Source organism: Peromyscus leucopus, chromosome 1 (assembly GCF_004664715.2).
Source record: "Peromyscus leucopus breed LL Stock chromosome 1, UCI_PerLeu_2.1, whole genome shotgun sequence".
In the NCBI taxonomy this organism is placed as follows: Eukaryota; Metazoa; Chordata; class Mammalia; order Rodentia; family Cricetidae; genus Peromyscus; species Peromyscus leucopus.
This window is the reverse complement of record NC_051063.1, coordinates 69381160-69400109: the sequence shown is the minus strand read 5'-3', so window position 1 is coordinate 69400109 and position 18950 is coordinate 69381160. Positions and strand designations below refer to the sequence as shown.

The window sequence follows — 18950 nt, the reverse complement described above, 5'->3', positions numbered from 1 at the left end:
ACTGACGCTCCAGCCAGGTGCTTTTGTACCGTCATCCCTGATGGGCCACAATGCATCTACAGGTCCTTCCCTCTCTCAATCTTCCTTCCCTTGTAGAAGAACCACTCTGTGGTTACCAGACAGCCTGGTGCATGGTGCCTGACTCTCCATATCTCTGCCGGCCGGGTTAAGACATTGATTCAGATGCCTCTTTCTTCTAGGTTTGCTCTAGAGCCTCTGCTGCCAAAGAAGATGCACTCCAGGTCCCAGGACAAGCTGGACAGGGACGATCCAGATAAGGAGAAGAAGGACAAGAAGAAGGAGAAAAGGAACAGCAAACACCAAGAGATATTTGATAAGGAATTCAAGCCCGCTGACAGCTCCTTGCAGCAGTCGGAGGCTGTGATCCTTTCCGAAACGGTAATTGAACTGGGGATCCGAGGAGCTCTGCAGGGGTGCCTGGGACCCACCTAGGCTCTGCATCTAACCGAGGGGCTGTCAGCTGGATTTTATTGAATTTTCAGGAAAAAAAATAGCAGCTTAAAAGCCTGAAGTCTTCCCATCTCTGACCTCAAATAGCCCGACCGTCAGAGACGCAAAGCCGAGCTGTCTTTTCTCCCAGGACGCATGGCTTTCATCCTCTTTCAGAGGGGCTGGATGGGTCAGTTCCCTGAAGGGCTCTCACATGTCTAGGCTCCTTACAGCTCTATTGGACTTGGTGCCCTCCAATGACCTAGCACCTCAGAGAACAGAAGCATACTGCTTTCACAAATCATTGCCCACGGGTAGCGAATGGCCCCTCTACCCCTTCCTGACTGGCATTCTGAAGCCATAGTCAATGCCTGACGGTTATAATCTACTCAGTGTGGGGCTGGTGAGATGGTTCCGTTCTTGATGATCTTAGTTTGACCTCCAGAATCCATGTGGTAGAAGAAAACTGACTCCTATAAGTTGCCCTGTGACTTCCATGCATGTCCCATGGCATGTGCAGATACCTGGAAACATACATGCATGCATATACAAAGTAAGTAAAGTAAATGTAAGCATGCTCTCATCCCAAAATGAGTCTTGGACCTAGGCCTGCCAGAAGCACACCATAGTGTTTAGGGGCTGAGTGTAGAAATGAGGCAGGCAGAGAGTGTTTCAGAAAGAGAGAGAGACCCAGACATCATCATTGTCCAGAATGACATACAATCTCAGAGCCACCTCCCCTAGACATGGATGGTGCTTGACTGGCCGGAACATGTCTCCCTGGGGAGCAGCTCCATTTTGGTTGTGATTAAGGGCATTTCACCAAAATTCTGAACCAGTCATACTTCTTAACAAGTCGTACGAAAACATGTCCGAGGGAACGTTCCGCACCAACAACAGTCATCTGTGGCCTGCTTGACTCAAGGTGGAAGGCAGATGTAGGTGCCAGAGCTGTGGCGTGGCTCAGGAAGACCATTGGCTCTCTGGCCTGTGGACATGTGCTCTCGCTGGAGCTGGGCTCTGATGTCTCTGTGCAGACATTGGTGGCCAAGGGCATCGGGCCCAGGAAGCACTGGTCAGGCTGGCACTAAACGCTTGAGCACTGGGCCTCAAGCAGAACCTGAGGGGTTCTGGTGAATCATTGCAAATCTCTGCATTTTCTGCCCACTCTTCCAGAAAGCTGTGCTTCCAGACACCCTCACAAGCCAAGATCTCCTCCCTGGTCCCACAGCATCCTAACTGGTTGGCTCAGCTTCCTTCGAAGAAACATTTACTCAGGGTCAGGCACTGTGCGGTCCTGCAGACATTTTTGTTTAAGCTCTGTTTTAAGATATTCAAACTGGGCCTTGGGAATGTAGAGCCAAGCGGCTGAAAGGACCACAGTTGAACTGCGTGAGAACAACCCAAGGACACAGCCGATGCTGAGCCATCACAGTACAATTTCCGTCCTTCTCGATGATGAGCCCATTCCTGGGACAACACCTGCTAATGACAGGGCCAGGTGCAACACCATGTGGGCCTCTCAGGTCACAGAAACCACACAAGGTCAGAGGACAGAACCTTGACTTTGCTATCAGTAGGCAACTGATGTTTAGAATGACCAGGGCTGCCGCAGCAGAGTCTACCCACTGGTCAGGTATGCTGCACAGCACATCTATGCACATGGAGACCTCCTCCAGGCTGCTGGGCACAGGTGTTTGTGTGGCCACTTGGGAAAGAGTCACACTGGAAAGCAACTGCATGGTCCATGCTGACTCTAGCGCCCCCTATTGTTCCCAGAACTCTGTGGTTGCTATGACTCCCCTTTAACACACCTACACACCTGAACTGGTCTCCCTGATTTCTGCAACCTTTCCCCGCTCCCTCTGGGGCTGGGCTCAGCTTCTTTCTTGATTTGCATCATTAACAATACCCTGACCTTTAGCTGAGCCTCTCTAAGCTGGGCCTCCAGGCCCCCATTTGCATTTCCCCAGGAAATCCTCCTGAAGCTTTGTGAGAGTGAGGGAAGCCAGCCCATATGCACATCTTCCTGAGAGAGACAGGCGTGTAGGCAGTCCTGACCTCACCCAGCAAGGCTGTGGGGACTCTCCATTTCCACAGAGAAGGGGCAGTGCTTGGGCATGGCACTCACACCATCTGCACGGAATGGTTCTGAGGTGTTAGCTGAGGCTGTGTGCTCCTCATTCATCAGAGGGCCTCTTCCCTGCCCAGGACCTCACCCCTACTTCTGGTTTCAGTAGCTCCAGTCTCAGCTGGCCTTGTGGGTCACTTGTAAGGTGGATACAAAGACCTTCTGGCTCTTCCATTCCCTCCCCCGCAAAACCAACTCATGCCCCAGGATTAAGCTGAAACACCAAGGCCAAGCCCTCTGGGAGACAGCTTCCTCTCCTGCTTTTTCCTCAGGTTAATAGAGTTTCTGAATAATCCTACCTCAGAATGTTTTGTAATTGCTGGTGTTCCCTGATGTGTAGGAAATATATAAATTAAATTTACTGATGGTACAAACAGGGGAAAGGGCTCGGGTGGGGGAAAGTCAAGTACACCCAACGCCCAAGGCCAGCAGGAAGAGGAAAAGGAGCTCCTGCCTGATAATAACACAGCTCAAAGAAACTAAACCAGGGAGAAAGGAGATACCTGCCTTTCTGCCCAAGTCCTCTAGACTCCTGGTCCGGTCTTTTAGGTTTTTGTTTTATAGTTGTTGTTTTGGAGGTTTTGATTTTGGTTTTGGTTTTGGGGTTTCTCTGTGTAACCCTGATTGTCCTGGAACTCAAACTCACTCTGTAGACCAGGTTGGCCTCAAACTCACAGAGATCCACCTGCCTCTGCCTCCTGGGTTCTGGGACTGAAAGTGTGGCCCCCCGTGCTGGGCTTTCCATTCCATTCCTGATCCTTTGGGGGCATCCCTGGGTGCTGGCTGTCATGGGGTCCACAAGTGGCTCTCAGTTACAGTCTTCCACTTTCACATTGTCTTCAAGTAGCCTGCAAAGGGACGGGGCCATAGCTTGGTGGGTAGAGTGCTTGCCTAGCATGAATGAGGCCCTGAGTTCAATCCCTGATAACTCATAAACCCCCACATGGTGGTGCACACTTGTCATTCCAGCAACCAGGAGGTGGAGACAAATGGGATCAGGAGTTCAAGGTCATCCTTGGGTTCATAGCAAGTTCCAGGCCAGCCCACTCCCAAAGGCTGGGTGGAGGTTTCATATGAAGTTCTGTGTTAGTGGGGACAGGTTGCCATAACAAAATGCTATACTGTCTGTGAGCAACTCAGACAACAGAAAGTTGTTCTCTTTCTGAGTCCCTCCCACCCCACCAACAAGACCACCAAGGAGCCAACTTCCTACGCAAAGACAAAAGATTTCTTTATTCAAACTTTATTCAAACTTCGTCTGACACTTCCTTACAGCAAATGAAGGAGGAAGCCCCGAGCACTTATTACAAGGGGTTTCTATAGGCAAAAGTTCATGAGCAATGGATTCCATATCTTAGTGTCTTAGGATTGGACGAGGGAGCTAGGGGTGAGGTAGTTCTTTGAAGTTATTGGCTGAACTATAAGCATGAAATTACTAATGGCTGACAGGATGCAGGGTATCTATAGAGACCTACATTTTTACTCATATCCTGTTTCGCTGGGTCCAGGATATAGATACATTCAGATTTACTGTTCCAGTTCAGTCACTGGTCAGCTCTGGGTTCACTTGCAGGTCAGCTGATATCTTGAGCTGGGGGCTGACTCTTAGGAGGGCTACTGATTTTTCCCCTTCACTACCAGTTCTAGAAGCTCCAAGTCTGAGATCAAGGTGTGGATGGGGTTGCCTGCTGCCACGGCAGTGGGAGACTTTGTTCCACACTGCCCCTGGCTTCTGGGTTGGCTGGCCATCTTTGGTGTCCTTTGACTTGTCACGGCATACCCCACCTCTGCTTTTATCTTCCATGATGTTCTGCCGGTTTGCATGCTGTCCAGACCTCCTTTGCTCATAAGGTCCTGTTGGATTACGGGTCATGCTGATGTCATCTTAACTGGGTCCTTCCCTTTGCAAAACCCCAACATCTAGATGGGCTTGTGAGATACTGGGGTTGGAGCTTCCACAAAGGAACTTGGAGAAGAAACAATCAGCCTCTCTAGATTTTAACTTCCTTCTTTCTGTCCCTTGACATAGATAAGTCCCCTGCGGCCCCAAAGACCCAAGAGCCAGGTGATCAATGTCATTGGAAGTGAACGGCGCTTCTCTGTGTCTCCAACGTCACCATCCTCCCAGCAGACACCCCCTCCTGTCACACCAAGAGCCAAGCTCAGTTTCAGCATTCAGCCCAGTAAGTGGAACTTAAGATGTTTTTCCTTACGGTCCCCCTGACCATGGTGCTTTGTTCAGGGCCCTTTCCCCAGCAGCAGACTGAAAGTTAGGTGAGTACCTGCCACCTGGGGGCGTCTCTCCGTTTGTGGTGGGAAATGTAGACTTCAGCAACTCAGGCAGAAACCCACCCTCCCACCCTTATGCCAGAGCTCAGCAAACAGAGAGTGCAGGATCCAACCCAGGACCAGAGCCCCTGCCTCAAAAAGGAGTCTTGAGAGCCACAGGGTGCCGGTGTGTTCTGGGGTTTTAGAGCCCTGTGTCTAGTGGGATGTACAGTGAAAGAATTATTGCTTAATGCATAGAAATTTCTACTCGGGATGACAGATGACCGCAGAGCACTGTCAGCCTGTCACCAACAAGGGTTGTACCGTAAAGAAAGAATAAATGACAAGTGTCAGGTCACATCCACTTTACCGCAATGACGCAGGCACCTAAGTACCACTCCTGAGGACCACAGCTCTCCCAGCTCTATGCCAGGGCTTCCACGTTCACTTTTCAACTACCCTGCCATTTCCCTGTTATCAGATAGTCACTTAAGAAAACTCCAGAAACTCCCATCAGTAAATGTGTCCAAGAGTCTCAACATAGGCTGATGATATTAGATTACCCTTGCGATCCTCCCTCCGTTTATGAATGGCCGCTTTTGTCTGCGTTAACCGCCCATTGCACCTCCCTTGGCTCTGCAGAGCATCTGCTGTCCCCTTTCTGTCTACAGTCACAGAATTGCCCTGGTGAGTGAGCTCTGTGTGGTAGCAGCTGGCGGTGTGCCCCATCACTGGGCGTTACCCACTGAGCTCTCCCGGTAGCAACTGTAACAGGCTGATCACAAAGCCTGTACAGAGGCTTCAAAAGTGGCACTCTGTCCACAGCCCTTGTCACACCAACTATGTGGCTGCTGCCAAAGAGAAGGAGCCTCATGGACACAAGTATTTACACAGTGAATTGATAATGTGGCTTCAAGTACTGGCACGCTCAAATCTACTTTTCTAGAACATTCTACCAGGAGGAAATTCCACTTTGTATTCTCTACTCCTCGTTGCCTTCTTCTCTGCTCTTTGGGCAAGTGTTTCTGTGGAGGATGGGGAAGCAGGGGAGCCCAAGAGCCTTCAGGCCCGGGAGAATTTTTGGTTTGGCTCCATGGTAACCATTTCTCCACGTTCCAGGTCTGGAGTTGAACGGCATGACAGGGGTGGATGCGGCCGATGTCCCACCTCCTCTGCCCCTCAAAGGCAACATGGCAGATTATGGGAATCTGATGGAAAACCAGGATTTGATGGTCTCCCCCACATCACCGCCTCCTCCTCCCCCACAGCGGGTAAGTGGGATCTGAACCTTGGGTCTTTAGTTACTGCCCCCAACCTTCCAAATCTCAGTGGGTTTACCTTGGACCCATGAGGGGGAAATAAAAAAAAAAACACAGGATGGGCCTGGATTTGAATTTGAGGGAAGAGTTGAGGAGTAAGGGCTGGGATGGGCACCATCTGTGATTCTTCTAGCTGCAGGCAGCCCCGCCTCCCACACAGTGCTGCGGCCGTCCGTCCCATTGCTGCCCTCTCCAAAGTCATTCTGATGGAAATGCCAATCTTTGAGCTGTTACACTGCCAGCAGCCTTGATGCCAAGAGGTCTGTCTGACTACACTAAAATAACGGGTTGTCCCACAGGGGAGGCCTCCTTTGTTTCCCGCCATCTTGGCCCTGGGCAATGTTACCGTCACACTGACAGGTCCCTGGTGACCACAGGCACGTGCTGCCGGGACAGCCCACAGAAGGGGTCCACTTTGGTGCAGAGACTGCATGCCCCACCTCACTGTCTCATCAGCTCTCAATTGCCCCCCAAATTCAAGTTTGGGGCCTGGCTTCTTCTAGCAGTATTCATGAGCAGCCAGCCTGAACCCCTCCCTCTCCGGCACTGGTCCCCAGGCCGGTCCCCACCAGACACTGTTTTTAAAGTCATTAATCATGTCTAATGTGCTCCCTGGGGAGCCGCCTCAGGCCTGCCTGCTAAGGCAAACCGCAGAGAAAAGTCCTAACCGCCAGCCACCCTGCAGTGGGTCCTCACAGTGGCTGTCATGCATTACTCAGGTCCTGTGGCCCTGGCCCATCCACTTGTTTAGAGCTCAAACGTGAGCAGACAAGGTTAAGATCAGGGAGGAGACACGCTTATGATTTACCAAGTCATGACAGAAATGTCCACTCCAAAGTCCCCATTCCCAGGCCACGTTATTCATGGCCTTATAAAGTTAAATCAACTCGGGCTGAAGAGTAAAACACCCCAGTCCATATTTATACAACTGGTCATATGTGAAATTGACTGGTGGTTACTACAAGGCACAGAGACTTTTTTTTTTTCCTTCAGTCATAGTAAAAATAAAATCTTGCATGCCTTTTCTTTCTCTTTCTTGGGGAAGACCTTTGGCTGGGTGTTCGGCAAACTTTTCTTTCCTTGTGGAAGCAGTAAGGAAAGGCTGGGGTGATGGCCCGGTAGGTAAATGCTTACCATGCAAGTAAGAGGAGCTGAGTTCAATCCACCAGAACCCCTGTAAAAGTACCAGGCCTGCTGGCAGGCACCTGTTGTCCCAGCACTGGGAAGACAGGAAGGGCCCTGAAGCTCGCTGGCCAGCCATGCGAGCCAAATGGGTGAGCTCCAGGTTCAGTGGGAGAGATCTCATCTCAAATAAATAAGGTGGAGAGCGACTTAGGAAGATGCCTGATGTTGACCTCTGGCTGCCACGTGCGTGTTTGCACACATATATTTGTAATAATAGCATGTGTTTAAATGCATGCTGGCAGGCATGTGCACATACAGAAAGAAAGTTGGGAGGAAACAAAGTGTCTGTTGACTGTGCACTTGATTTTGTTCCTGTAAGGAAACTAAACACGCCGTCAGACTTTTTCTCTGACGTGCGAGAGACAGGTGGCTCTTCGGAAGCCGAAGTGTCATATCCGTAGGAATAGGTCTCCCTAGAGATACCAGCTGGGGAGCTGACCCGGGAGAAGGGGGTATTCTGTAAGGCTAGAGGGCTCAGGCAGCTACTGAAATATAAACTTGATCTCTCCAGCACAAAAGGAGACCCCAGGAGCCTCAGGGAGGGGAACCTCCACTTCCTTAGGGTGTTATATCCTATTTAGTTGATCATATCCTTCTTTTATTAGAAAAGCAAAAATACCCCCTCCCCGGGTCTTCCTAAAATCGGAAAACTCTGAACTTGGAAGTGTGAACAAGTCCATTGCTGTCACATATCCACAGAGGGGTGACAGACCCATCATCCTCAGTTGTCAGTGCCTCTTGTGATTAAGTGAAGGACCGGCATCCCCTAGCTGCGGTTCCATTTACAAAGCGGGTGCAAATTCGATTAGATTAATTACCCAACTTTCTTTGCGATTTGTTTCTGGTTTAATTTGCAGCCTGAGCTCAAGTTTGGGTGACAGGCCGGTGGTTAGTGTGTCATAATTAGTTAAGGCATCTTCTCAGGTGCCTCCCTCTGCACGGGCCTTGAGAGCCGTTTTTGGATAATGATCGTTCATCTGCTGTGGGAGGTGATCGATAGCCTCCCGTCACTCCCATCGATCGGCCTCAGGCTTGTCGGTGACTCTCTCTCTAGCTGTTGCCATTTTAAGCTGTCATTCATTTCAGAATGGTTCGTATGACCAGTCATGTGAGCTATAATTTTGCTTAATGGTGATAAACCCAGCATTCTCCTGCTTGGTATTAAAGGCACTTCTGGCATCTAACACTGTATTTTCCTCAGACCGTGTTGGTCCTGACAGCAGTTACTCTGTTGGATACCACCGTGGCTTTCACCTATAAACACACAGTGAATGTTCTCAGGCCATCAAATCAGTGTGTTTTTTCACAGTTCACACCAATCTTAAAAAGACTTACAAATGTATTCTTTACTTTCTTTGGGATGTGTGGAGATCAGGCTTGGGCAGTGAGTAAGAGACTCCTGTGTCACGATTCTGCCCTTGAGAACTTCTCTCACATTCAGCCACACTCCAGCCTCTGCTGAGAGACCGGGACACTTGCCCTTAGATTACATGGTGGCTCTTGAACATTTCTTCAGATTTCTGCCTGCAGTGGGCTCCCACCTTCCCCCATCTGCCAGTTTCTATATCTGCTCACTCACTGTGCCCCTGGGTGATAGAGGCACATCTCCCAGGCATCTCTTGTCGGTGTCTGTGATGGTCACAAGGGTCCCGAGAGCAGCAGGGCAGTGGCCACCTGAGTCATTCACAGCCAGCAGGTGGCTTTGCAGCTAGCTGTGTGTTATTTTCTTCTTTGGAAGATATATTCCATTCGTTACTTTTCTCATCTCCATGGTGTGTGTTAAGAAGCAGAGGAAGGGAAGGGTTGTTTGGCTCACAGTTTGAGGGCTCACAGTCGATTATGGAGGGGAAGGCATTGTGACAGCCAGCCCTGAAGTGACTGCAGCTTATGGAAGATGCTTGCTCGTATCCCAGCTGAACAAGGAGCAGATAAAGGACAGGATGGAGAACCTGGAGATACACTCCAAGGCCTCCCCTGCCACCAGCAACCTCCTTCCTCCAGCAGGGCTCTGTCTCCCAAGGATTGACACAACCTCCCCCCAATACACAAACACACACAACGGTCCCACTGGCTTGGGTCAAGAGCCTGCAAGGGAGGGGACATTGACAGTGAAACTGTACCAGGAACCCAAGGTACTTGGTTCATGGACCAATCCAGCCAGCCCCTTGCTTTTGTTAATAAGTTTCCTTCAACCACAGCTATGACCACAGCTTCTGCTGGTCCAGGTTTTGGCTGCTTTCCAGTCTGAGTGAGAGCAAGCATGCCCCACAAATCATAGCACGTTACTTTCCAGGGAAAGCTTGCTGACCTGGCTGTCAGTTCAGAAGGCAAAGGAGGGTCTCTCATCACACCCCAGAGAGCCTTTTCTCTGGACACAGAACTGTTGCCAGGTCAATGACACCTGAATTTAAAACCACAAATGCTCACGCACCATGTTCACAGACTTAGATGTCAGAAAACTCCATGGCTGCAGGGCCGCCAGGGTGCTGACATGTTGACTCCAAGCCAGGCAGAGTGGAGCCAGGTCACAAGGGGGACTCAGTTCCCATCGTAAGTATTCAGACTGACTTCCCACTGCTATGTCAAGGAAGACCCCAGAAAAACAAACAAACAAACAAAAACAGGTGCTTCTCTAAGGACACCAGTAACATGACCACTTCTTCATACTCCTGTTTCCTAGCAACAGCCACCTCCACTGCCCAGCAAAACGCCACCTCCTCCCCCTCCGAAGACAACCCGCAAGCAGACCTCAGTGGACTCTGGGATCGTGCAGTGAACGCCCTGGGATGAGGAAGCCATCCTCCTTCCTCCCTTTTACATCTACTGTGCCTGACGATTACCTCCTCCAGGACCTGGGATGCCTCACCTTAGTGTGATGGCTTTTCCTCGAAAGGAGCCCTTCCTAGCCATGGGACCAGAGGCCCTAAGTTATCTCAGAGCACAGTGGAAATGGGGCCAAGTCATACATACTCTGGATTTTTTTTTTTTTTTTGAAGTTGGGGCCTCTGAGCGTGTCAGTCAGCCTTTCAGATGGCCTCAGTCTTGCCCTGGCATCCTTTCCTTTGTGCCAAAATGACTTACATTCATTTGCAGAGAGCTTGGCTGATGAGAGTTAGCCAAGTGGGAGGGACGAGCAGGCCAACCCTCCTCCCTCCCACCGGTCCCCACCCGTGAGAAGCTATGCAGTAAACTTATAAGGATCCTCTGGCTGCCTCCGCAGCCCAGACTCTAGCTCGCCCCCAAGGGATGACTGTTCATCCCTGTCCTTGCTGCATCTGTGGTGTGACTTGTGTGGTTGAGTGTCACTTCAGCTGACATCAAGCATCTAAGTGTACCCCTTCAGAGAAGATCTTGATTTCCCTTGGCATAATTTAAAGTAGGGATCTCTCTCGGTTACTAAAGAGATACTAATATATGGAGTGGAGACACCATCAAGAATACTGAATCAAATGGAAAATAAATACGGGCATAGGAAGGTAAATTTTCATTCTTTTTTAAATACGACCCCGTCTACCACCAGAGGTGGTTTGAATTCGGTGGCTTCTCCGTGTTCTCAGTGTGTACAGAAGTTTGTATATACAGTGGTTCTCAGAGCTCCTGGGAGTGTCTGCGACCCTTGTTTACTCCAGTGGGCCTCTGAAAATGAGCTCCAATGTGTCTTCTTCATGTTTAACTGCTGGAAATATTTGTTTTTTAAATCCCACACATTAAATTGTTTTCCAGATCTCCAAGGTCCCAAAAATGTTGGTGGACAATGACTTAAAAAAAAAAAAACTAACTTTGTGTAACCTAATATTTTATTTGATCATCTATATTTTTTTATTCACTACGATCATGATACTGTTTGTTCTAGGCAAGTTCAAAGTTAATCACTGACAAATGAAAAATAAATGTTATTTAAAAAGGATTCCTAGTGTCTGGCCTCTTTTATCACTTAACATAAAATATAGAAACTACTTTCTTAATGAAAAAACACACTTGCATGTGTACCCACCCATCTTTCTCAGGTGTGTGTGTGTGTGTGTGTGTGTGTGTGTGTGTGTGTGTGTGTGTGTGTACACATGGCTGCATATGTCTGTGCATGAACGTAGGGTCAGAAGTAAACCCCATGTGTCTTATTCAGTTGTTCTTTACCTTGTTATTTGAGGCAGGTCTCTTATGAACCTCAAGCCTAGAGTGAGGTCAACCCCTGTGAGAAGCTAAGCAGTAACCTCATAGGGATTAAATGGACTGGTTGGCCAGCAAGCCTCCGGGATCTCCTTGTCTCGGATTCCCCAGAACTGAGACTCTAAGCACATATCACTGGTCCCTAGCTTTTTGTATACAGATCCTAGGGCTCAAGCTCAGGCCCTCATGTTTGTGTGGCCAACACTTTCCCAACTGAGCCGTTGCCTCAGCTCTTAAACATAATCTGTAGCATGATTCTTAAAAGTTCTTATTAATAAAATCAAACCTGAGGCGAGTTATTGGGGTCCATGCTGGTAGATCAGAGAGACAGAAGAAGCCACAGCTATCTCACCTCACCAGTTCCTCAGCTGGTCCTGTTTCCTCAGACTGGAAGCCTCTGAGTCCTCATCCAGAATGAATCTCAGCTGAACTGTGTTGCTCCATAGCCTGAAAGCTTAACTAGCCAAATGCTTAACCAGCCAAATGCTGTTAGTTTCTGGTCCTCACGCCTTATATACCTTTCTGCTTTCTACCACCACTCTCTGGGATTAAAGGCTGGCTTTCTGGGATTAAAGGTGTGTGTCACCATGCTTGGCTGTTTCCAATGTGGCCTTGAACTCACAGAGATCCAGAGGGATTTCTGTCTCTGGAATGCTAGGATTAAAGGCGTGTGCTATCACTGCCTAACTAGTGGCTTTTCTGTTCTCTGACCCCAGATAAATTTATTAAGGTACACGATATTTTGGGGAGCACAATACCACCACAATAATCGTTGTTTAATTTTGGAAGTTATTTTCTTTATTTTTAAGAATCTCATACATACATACAGTGAAATATAACCATAGCTACCCCTCATTCCCCACCTCCAACCTCCCCATACATATCCTCCCAACATACCCTAGCTCAACTTAATGTCTTTTTTTTTTTCTATTTTAATAGCACACAAAGTCTGCTGGTATGTGCATGAGTGGGAGGCCATTCATAGGAGCATGGGAAATCTAGCAGTGGCCACAGCCTCAAAAAAAAAAAAAAAAAAAAAAAAAAAATCCCCCCTCCCAAGAGCTTCTCATTAAGAGGTGGGGCCTGGAGATCACCTGTTTTTCCAGGCCAGGATTTTAACTGGCTTGAACTTGGGCAGGTAACCACAGCTGTGTGTGCTCATGGCCTCATTAGCTGTGTCTGGTCCGGAAGACAGCCTTTCACAGCACCATCCGCACTTCCTCCTGCTCTGACATTCTTTCTGCCTCTGCTTCTGTGATACTCCCTGAGCCTTCCTTTGGAGGGTGGGAAGCCAACATAGATGTCCCACTGAGGGCTGAGCACGGCATCATTTATTCGTAGCCCTTTGATCAGTTATGTGTCTCTGAATTGGCTGCTGCCCACTGCAAAAAGAAGCTTCTCGGACCAAGGTGGAGAGCAGCCCAGGTCTACGGGTATAATAAGCATAAACAGTTCTTGATCTAAAAGCCCATGGCTGGGGAGGTCATTGGCCCAGGCACAGAACCTGCTATTGTTATTACTAAATGGCCATGTTGTCAAAGTGCCTTCTAAACATGCATGCTTATAATTTTGAATCATCCCCATTTCATTGCCTCTGGTTTGGAACCCAGGTAGAAAATGCCCATCCATGAACATGTCTTCACAGTGTACATCAAAATGCCCATCCATGAGTGTGTCCATGTCCTCACTGTCTACACCAGAGCTGCACACACCCACATTTCACCCCCACTGGACCTGCGGGCTCCTACCTGCTCATCAATGGGGCCTGCTCTCTGCCTGGGGGTGACCAGTGCCTCTTTCTCTACTGCCTCTGTTGCTGACAATTTGAGAGAGGACTTTGTCATGAGGTGTGTGATTGGGCTTGAGAGGCCTGGGTGCTTGAGAGCCTTCTGGGACCTACTACCCTAGATGTAAGATGGCAGTGGGTCCTCCATGAAGTGCGAAGGCTCTCACCTCCCTCCTTTGAAAACATGTTCAGTCCATAATAAAGTGCTTATGTGTCTGCCCTCACCAGCCTGGAGGAAGCCTCTGCAGAAGCCTCACTGCCCTGGGGCATGTTTCCCATGTGTAGTAGCTGTCCCGTTACAACTTACAACAACTTCTAAGTATAATATAGCTGTTTGGGTGACTGGAGAGATACCTCAGATGATAAGAACACTTGCTGCACCTACATGAATCTCCAACACACATATAACAAAATACACATGTGACTATGTGTCCCTGTAACCCCAGCAGTATGGAGGGCAGAGACCAGAGGGTCATTAGGGACTGTTGACTGCCGTCCAACTCTAGGTTCAGTGAGAGACTCCACTTTCAACTCAAGCAAATGAGGAAGAAAGTGATAGAGCAGGACACTTGATGTCTTCTGGCCTCCTCACAAGCTCATGAGCAGTACGTGTGTGTGTGTGTGTGTGTGTGTGTGTGTGTGTGTGTGCATGTAAATACCTAGGACTCTGTTGACAGTTGTCAAGGTAGAATCTTTTCTCTGTGAACCTCTTTTTTTTTCCACCAAGATAAACATGCAGCACCCCAAATCTGTGAGCATCAGTCCCCTGTGGGAATGGCATTTTACTGTGGGAGTGGCATCTGCCATGGCTGTTCCTGATCTCCCAGGATGAACCCCCTGTGACACACCCCAGCCAGAATTCCCCACCACACACACATACCTTTGTATTAGTTACGTTTCTGTTACTGTGTCAAGACATTATGATCAAGGCAACTTATATAAGGAGATTCTTCACGAGTTGGAACCTTAGCTGGGTGGATGAGGACTTACCCTGGTCTTGCCCTTCCCTTTTTATTTAGTTGTTTTCTAGCAGCAGAAAACTCCTTAAGTTCTCTGTCAAGTGGCAGACATGCAGGGAGCTCACATCGTCCACCTCAGGCATGAAGCAGAGAGAGTGACCGGAAAGCAACACAAGGCTTTAGACTCTGAAAGCCCACCTCTAGTGACGTACTTCCTCCTAAGCCTTCCCAAGTGGAGGCCAATTGTTCAAATACCTGAGCCTATGGGGGACATGCTCGTTGAAACCGAAATATCTCCAGGACCACACACCCTATGCTGGAAGATACATGGAGAACATAGCACAGTTGCTGAGGTAGGAAGGGGGACAGCCGGCATGGCCCAGGACTTTCTTAAGATACTTGCATATTCACAAATGGAGGGGGATCTCCAACTCTGTGCAGTCTCACAGTTTCTTGCCTGTGTCAGCCTTCTGTAAGAAATGCCTGAGGTGAACCGAAATACAGGAAAGGTCTCTTTGGCCTCACAGTTGAGGTTTCAGCCCATCATTGATTGATTAACTGTGATACTTTGGGCCTGTGGCAACATGGTGCCTTTGTGGCAGGAGTGGAGGAAAGAAGCCTGTTCACCTAACAGCTGGGTGCAAAAGGGGACGAGATAGGGGAGGGCCCAGAGTGCCCAATATCTCCTTTGAAAATTCTCCAGTGATTGGAGTGCATCCCACTCGGCCCAACTCACTTACCACATCTCCATGGTACCAAAGGCCAGAGACCAAGCTTTTAATGTAGGGGCAATATCTGGAACATTCCAACCTCAAACCACAGGGAATGAGGCTGCGTGGAAGGTTAGCCTCTGGACACAGTGATAGGTCCTCTCCTCAAGGACGGGGTTCCCGACATCTTCGTAGTCACCTTTTGAGAGCCTTTTCAGTGAGTTCTTTTCTTCCTCACCATTTCCCATGATAAATTTTTCTTCAAATATTCTGTGTTAGCTCTTTTCTCATTGTTGTGACCAGACACCTGACTTAGGGATGAAGGGTGAGTTTTGGCTCACAGTCTGAAAGTTCAGTCCACCACAGTGTGGAAGGCAGGCGTGGCAGTCAGAGCATGAGGCAGCTGGTCACTTTGCATCTGCAGTCCAGAAGCACGGAGAGATGGATGGAGGCGCTCACTTTCTCCTTTCCATTCACTCCTGGACTCCAGCCCATGGGATGACGCTGTCCACATTCAGAGTGGACTTTCCCGTTTCCATTAACCCAGCCTAGAAAATACCTTCTAGCCATGCCCAGAGGTTTGTCTCTTAGGTGACTCAAGATCTTATTAAGGTGACAGTTGTTATTAACCACCACAAATACTGTGTGTGTGGTTTATGAATATCTATTGAATAAGAAGATGCTTTTGTTCACCAAGATTCAGTTTTTACCCTCTGGGGTGCGTTATTGCATCACTGTGAATACAAACTCTAAAACTGGAAGGTGAGTCTCTTATAGTCTATTTTTCTTTGATCATTAAGAAGTTCAAGGCCAAATTTAGCTCTCACAGAGTTACTTAAATTTTGGTTTTATTTCCTCGGCCCTCCAGAATGCTCTCTGGCCTATTAAAAACCCACCTTTACTTTTAACTACCCAATTTAAAATGTACTTCCCCCACATCTTTATTCAAAGTAGATAGTATATAAGCTTTATCCTATAAATGGAAAAATCTTTTTTTTTCTATTTAAAAACCACCCTTGGTGTCTGAAGATTGCCACCTAGTATCTAAAGAAATTATTTCAAAATCAATTTGAAGATTATTCTTTCACATAAAGATTGGATCTCTTTCATTCTTTACAGATTATATTATCTTCTGCTCTGGATTCCTCTATGGCACTGGGCTTCACGGGTCATGTTCTTGGAAGTCTTTGTGGATTTAGTGCCTTTCAGTCTTTGCTGTTTAGTTCTATATTTAATTGGTTTATTTTCCTCTTTTAAAAGTCTATTTGGTAACTTTCCCTCTGTCTTCTCAACATGCCTTTTAGAACTCTTTAAATACCTACTGTCTTGTTGGGGGTGCTAGAAGAGTGGGGTCTCTCTAATCCTTTGACCCAAGTGTCCTAAACTTGACTGACCCATTGACCCCTCACCTACAAAATCTGCTGTCCCTGCCACTTGCCTTGGGGCCTAAGCTAGTGTCCCAGGCCTGAAAGGGAGTGGCAGTGACCCTCCTGTTGGGCTCGGGTGGAGCTCATTTTGAAATTCACTGACTTTGTGTCAGCCCTGGACATTAAAGGGATGATAGAGTCTTTCCTGTTTGCTTGGGTTTCATTGAGTTTTTGGTTGTGTTGTTTTGATTGTTGAGACAGGGCCTTGACTCGAGACAAACCTCCTGCTTCAGCTTCCTGACTGCTGAGATTACAGATGTGGCCCACTGTGCTCCTCCGGGGCATCTTATCCTTCTTTACTCATTGCTATGGTGGGTGTTTCCAGGAAGGTATCTGTAGGCAGGATCAATATCTGTAATCAATTGACTTAATAAAGGGGAGTCCCCTGATAATGTGGGTGGCCCTCAGCAAATCAGTCTAAGAGACCTTACAAGGAAAACAATTTTCTGAAGAAAAAATTCCAGCCCTAAGACCAGACGTCCTCAGTCTGATTTGTACTCAGTTGTCCATCACAAGTTGGAACTCACCAGGGGATGAGCAATTTCTTAACCTGTTTATATATTCTCTCTCTCTCTCTCTCTCTCTCTCTCTCTCTCTCTCTCTCTCTCTCTCTCTCTCTCTGTCTTTGTCTCTCTGTCACTGTCTGTTTTTCCCTCTGTCCCTATCTCTTTCCTTCCTTCTTTCCCTCTACTCTTCCCACTTCCATCTCTTTTCTATCTTCTCTCTCACTTCTCTCCTCTTCCCTCTTTCCCAGCTCCCCTCTCTCCCTTTCCTCATTCTCCTTTCCAGTCTCCTATCTCCCTCTCTTCTCTTTTCCTCTCTCTCCCTTCTCCCCATTCTTCTCTCTCCACTTTCTTCTTCCTCTCCTCTCCCCCTCCCTTCTCATCATCTTCTTCCCTCTCACCTGTCTGCTTTCTCCTCTCTCCCTGACTCTCCTCCTTACACCCTCCCTCCTCATTCTCTCTCCACTCTTCCCCGCCCCTTTCTGTCCACTCTCTCTTCTCTCAGCGCTCCTTTCTCTTCATTTTCTATCCCTTGCTCCTTCTCTTTGCCTTCCTTTACCTCTCCCCACTTCTCTCTCATCTTCTCCCCTCTTCTTCTCCTCTCTCCTCTTGCCTTCCTCTCTTAGGTAGCTTCTGGTCAGCTGTTTAGTCACCGGGAAAAGAAAAGTAGCCAAGCCAATACAGTCAAAGTTGAATTCTTGGCTTTAATGTTCATGTTGAGGCCATGTTCAAAAATATCCTTATGGGAAAAAAAAAAAAAAAAAACCACACTACAGCAAGAGGGACAGTGCATTACCCAGCAGAGAACTTACAGCAAATGGTTCAGGGAGAGCGATGCACTGTGCCCTACCACAGAGTATCTATCGCTCAAAGGCTGGAAATACCTTTTCTCTCAGGAGAACTGATAGGATTTTCAACAGCTTCTCTGAGAGAGCCTCCTAAACACAACCACAAACAAGTTCCCTTAGGGCAGTCCTCAGGTTCTGTGTCATTGGAACCACAGATGAGAAGTCACCACTGACACTTCTCTTAACACTGAAGTCTCCACTCAGAACCCCAAGGAGCAAAGGTAAGCCCCTTCCTGAGCTTGTGAAGTCAGGGTCAAGAGGTTCTTTCCTGTCCCTGTCAAACGTTCCAGGGTTCCTGCCAGGTAGAACCTTCTTCAGTCTCCTGGCCTGCTGTGAGCAGAGCTAACATTGTCTCTCAAGTTCCTCTGGGAGCAAACAGGTAATGCTGGAGGGAGGCTATTCTATGCAAAAACCGGAAATAAAAGTACTCCATGGGTGAGGAGGAAGGTGAGCTCCGTTCCCTGAAGCTGCAGTGTTTGAATGGAGCCTTGAACTACTGTGGAAGGAACTAAGAATCCAGGGTGCTGTGTCAGAGAATGAACTGAAAATAGTTCAGAAGCAGGAGGAAGAGGGGAGAGAGGCATGCTGGGAAGGAATGCCTAGAGCCATGGCCAGAGACTTAGTGAGACCAGGCCATGGGGGAGGGGGGCTACTGTCCATGATTTCAATTCAAAGGCTGGAAGAAGAGTGACCACCCCCCCCACCCCAGGTGAGGGGTCTGTGGAGGGTGCTTTTCTGCCAATAACAAGGAAACGGAAGGGCAGGCCATGAGGCCTAGCATCTCCACCATCACTAGATGAAGCTGGCATCCACACCTCAGAGGAAGAGAAAGAAACCTTAGAGGTGCAAGTTGGCTTTGGGGTTTTGTATCTACCATTAGATGTTCTTGCTGGGGATGGGGTGTGGAGCAGGAGGGGGGGACTCCGAAAAATGTCCGGGGGTGCTCTAGCCATTAATAGATAAAGACACACCCGCATCTGTGATGCTGTGAGCCTCTGCCTCCACCACACTGGTAGCGTTCCTTCAGTCCCCAGAAACACCAACAATTCGTATCCATCGCCCACTACTAAATGCACAAATTGATCACCACTCTGGGCTTCTGAAGTGAGCTGTGCAGTGGCCATAGTGGAAAACATCCACAGAAAGCACCTGAATCCAGAAAGCCACCCAGGAAGCTGCTGGCTCACAGCACCCAGA

At 48.4% G+C, this 18950-nt stretch overlaps 1 protein-coding gene across 2 annotated transcripts in view; it reads left to right on the top strand.

Moving 5' to 3' along the window:
* The window catches only part of Dock1 (dedicator of cytokinesis 1), a 514664-nt gene extending 503404 nt beyond the window's left edge, over positions 1 to 11260 (top strand). For both annotated transcript variants that reach the window (XM_028868987.2, XM_028868996.2), the window contains exons 49-52: positions 201 to 399; positions 4611 to 4764; positions 5969 to 6120; positions 10034 to 11260. In XM_028868987.2, the coding sequence (XP_028724820.1) occupies positions 201 to 399; positions 4611 to 4764; positions 5969 to 6120; positions 10034 to 10129 (601 nt within the window). In that variant the 3' untranslated portion in view covers positions 10130 to 11260. The remainder of the gene's footprint in view (positions 1 to 200; positions 400 to 4610; positions 4765 to 5968; positions 6121 to 10033) is intronic.
* The last annotated feature ends 7690 nt before the right edge of the window (positions 11261 to 18950 follow it).